At 37.3% G+C, this 3,864-nt stretch overlaps 1 protein-coding gene across 1 annotated transcript; it reads right to left on the reverse strand.

Moving 5' to 3' along the window:
- Positions 1-2,213: 2,213 nt before the first annotated feature.
- LOC116182398 lies at positions 2,214-3,765 on the reverse strand. The gene has a single exon (XM_031502933.1). The coding sequence runs from the start codon at positions 3,613-3,615 to the stop codon at positions 2,404-2,406; it is 1,212 nt and encodes a 403-aa protein (XP_031358793.1). The 5' UTR covers positions 3,616-3,765; the 3' UTR covers positions 2,214-2,403.
- Positions 3,766-3,864: the final 99 nt, after the last annotated feature.

Genomic DNA, 3,864 nt, shown 5'->3' on the forward strand with positions numbered 1-3,864 from the left:
CCTAACTTCATAGTACTGTCATGTTTTATAAAAATATATACAGATATCTCCAAACAGGTGGAACAATCCCTAACATTAAAGTTACTAGAATCTGGTAACTTCCGCCATTTTTGAGCAAAAATCATGCGTTCTCTCTCTAACACACGAGCCCAATGGATTGCGGTACTTTCTATATTTAGTGACTTTAATACAAATTTGTAACATTGCTGTTTCTATTCTGAGAAGGCCGTATTCTGTGAACCAGACAGATATGGATCAAACTGTCAAACTTTTGTTTACAAAAAGAACGTTTTGTTTTTCCAAAGCACCTTTTCAAAAAATTAAAAATTGTATTTTTAGGAAAAATGTGATATTGAACCACCATGTGTGATATATCGTAAAGAGAAAAAAAGACGTAATCTCAAAATGTCATAATTCAAAATGGCGCCCATAAGAAAAACCATATATATAAGAGAAAAACTAAAGTTCCCCCTTGTTTCTCCGTCAACTTAATAGTATATTATATACCGCGGGACTGAAGTAGTACTTTTAATCCCGAAGGTAAAGTTTATGGCCCGACCGAAGGGAGGGCCATAATTTACCTGAGGGATTAAGACCACTACTTCAGTCGCAAGGTATATACGATATTTTTCGTACTTCCGAAACCGAAACACTTAATATGTATGGAGTTAGAGAACGCGTTCTTTCAAAAAATCGCTGCTTAACAAGTTACCATAGGAACGTTGCGTTGTATGACAATCCCTATGCCATGGTAACAAAAATAATTTGGAAACTGTCATTGCTAGTGTCATAATTTTGGTGGTGGATGACAAAGGTGTATTTGATATTGATAAAAAGCGGCCAAAGTAGGTAAAGAATTGATACCACCGAAATCCAAAAAACTACATGAGCAGCAGTACGATGCGTTTAAGAAGTAGTGCCGCATACAAAATGTGGAACAACCTACTGAAATTGCCTTGTTAGTAATTACATCCTTCCGGGATTTTTGTCTAAATTTAATCCCGGCGGGACAAAAAGTGACACTTCAGTACTTGTCATAATGGAGTGAAGTTGTTACTTTAGTCCCGGAAGTACGAAAATATTATTAAAAACAGGGTGCCGTGTTTGAAATATCCCTTAAAAAGTGTTCGAGTAATGCGTTAATTAGAAATGTCTACTACGATTAGTTTATCATAAAAAATCAGAAATTTTCGTTTTTTTGCGATTTCTTCATAACTAAGTTTCAATTTTGCCGCCATGTTACCAACTTTCTAACTCTTAAAGATAAGCGAGATCCCCATAGTGGCACTCGAAAAATGGACACCGTGTACCAATACTATGTGAAGGTTCACAAAAACGCGGGTCTACTGCATATGTCTACTGTATAAGTATATATTATTTAAAAACTTTATTTTTGTAAATATAGAATTTGGATGGTGTATTCATTTGATAGTAATTATGTACAATTAGTAGGGGAGCTAGCACGAAATCCACTGAACGAGAATGATCAAAATTTTAACCGATGGAGTTCCATTTTGCCCTATCAAAGTATGCTAAAATCGATCGTCTGCCGCCTCAGGTCATATGACTTAAGGCGCTGCGGGTACTTCTTGCGGTACCAATTCTGAAAGGTTGTCTTTCGAGAAAATAAGTTATACACCAAATGAAAACGTTGATAATAGCTCTTAAAAAAATATTTAAAAAAATCGCGTACACTTAATAACTCCGTAAAAAAACAATTCTTAGTCGGTTTTTCACGAACTTTCTACGATTAGACGAATGAAGCTGATTTTTTCTACAGACTGATGATAGGTACAACTAATGACTTAACGGTGTTTCGTTTTTAAATTTTTTCTCTAATCATACGATTATCTTATCATCTTAAAATTATAAGATATCTTATAATTAGAGAAAAAAATTAAAAAAGAAACACTCTCGTAGTCATTGGCTGTGCCCATCATTAGTCTGTAAAAAAAATCAGCTTCATTTATCCGACGGTAACCTAGTTATATCTGTAGAAAGTTCGTGAAAAACCGACTAAGAATTGGTTTTTTACGGAGTTATTAAGTGTACGCGATTTTTTTAAATATTTTTTTAAGAGCTATTATCAACGTTTTCATTTGGTGTATAACTTATTTTCTCGAAAGACAACCTTTCAGAATTGGTACCGCAAGAAGTACCCGCAGCGCCTTAAGTCATATGACCTGAGGCGGCAGACGATCGATTTTAGCATACTTTGATAGGGCAAAATGGAACTCCATCGGTTAAAATTTTGATCATTCTCGTTCAGTGGATTTCGTGCTAGCTCCCCTACTAAATACTTATAATTTTCATAGCCTAATGCACCTGTCAAACAGGATCCCAATTATACATTAAATGGTTAAAAATTAACAGTAACGATTCAGTATAAAGGTTTAAATTCGCTTAATTGCTATCAATATTACTATCGTCACTATCTGAACTAACATCGGGATTAACACCACTCTCTTGCATCCGCGTATATTTCTCGAGCACCTCCTCCATTCTTTTGCTACCATTTCTATAGTTCTCGCGTAATCTGTTAGTAACTTCCTCGTTATTTTGTGCGGGATCCTCGGTTCCGGCAATAAAATCACTGTGCGAATCGTACAAGTCCAACGAGCGCTTCTGTTTCATAGACAACCCCAATTTCTCGAAGCAAAACTTTACCTCCGATTTGAGTTCCTCCTCGCGAACTTGCATACCCTTATCGGCGACGCACTTTCGAAGGCACTGATCCATATCGTAATACGTCGGAAACTGAAGAAAGTCCCTAAATCGTTTATTAATGACCCGATTGAATTCCGGAAATTTCGACTTGGTAAAATTAATTTTCGTATACAGTGGACGATCCATGTTCGGATCCTCCTTGCGGATCTCGCAAATTTTCCTAAAGATCTTCGTCGCCCTCTCTTTGTACTTGGCTGCCTGCAGATAGTGAGAGTTCTCTTCGTCGTCGAAGTTCACCTCCGCATTGTCGAGCTTCGCTATCCTACGATTGACCAACCTGAGGGCCTTCTCCAGCTTTTTCAGGTGCTGCTTTTTCGGTCCTTGAATGACGATCGTGTTTTCCAATTCGTTAATCTTCCCCTTCAGAAATTGGAAGATTTGATCGAACCTCGACGACGCGGTCCGGGCATCGTATTCGACGTTTGTATCCCTATCGAGCACACACTCAAAATCTTTTAAATTACACTTCAGTCTTTTTAGCTTGTCGTAGTAGGCTTTCACTTTGGGAATGACTTGAATAAAAAGTTCTTTATGATCCGATCGCGTTACAGTCTTGAAGCACTTATCGAAGAACCTCGTCAGCTTTTCTTCAATTACGTCTGCACTATCAGTTTTAGGTTCGGTACTTTCTAAGGGAATTGGCGCCGATTCTGCAATACCATGGCCTACTTCTTCACGACCCGAATTAATGGAGTTGTCACATTCTGCTCCAGGTTCACATTTGGTAATGCCGTTTTCTTTGGATACTAGATGGGACTGCGACGGTTCGTCGTCTGATGAGTCCAGGCAGATTGTTTTCGATGGAAGTGTTTGCAATTTTATTCGTTTCCTCGGTTGTTTGTAAGATGAGCTTTCATCGTCAGAGGAAGATAGTGTTATCACGTCCATTTATAGCCAATATTCGACAAATTACACTTTATTGGAAGTAAATAACACATGGACTCGGTATTTGAAAATATTTTGCAGTTTTTGGAGGTTATGTCCGTTACTTTTTAATAGAATGGCTGCGTTCTACGAAACTAGCACCTATAATACGATAGTTATAAATTCAATGATTATACGACGTGACTGAAAAATGCGCATGCGTTGTAATAATAAAAAATCGGTTTTGTTTCGACCATAGACATTAAAGAAATA

The sequence above is a fragment of the Photinus pyralis genome, unplaced genomic scaffold, assembly GCF_008802855.1.
Source record: "Photinus pyralis isolate 1611_PpyrPB1 unplaced genomic scaffold, Ppyr1.3 Ppyr1.4_unclustered_Scaffold5131, whole genome shotgun sequence".
Classification (NCBI taxonomy): domain Eukaryota; kingdom Metazoa; phylum Arthropoda; class Insecta; order Coleoptera; family Lampyridae; genus Photinus; species Photinus pyralis.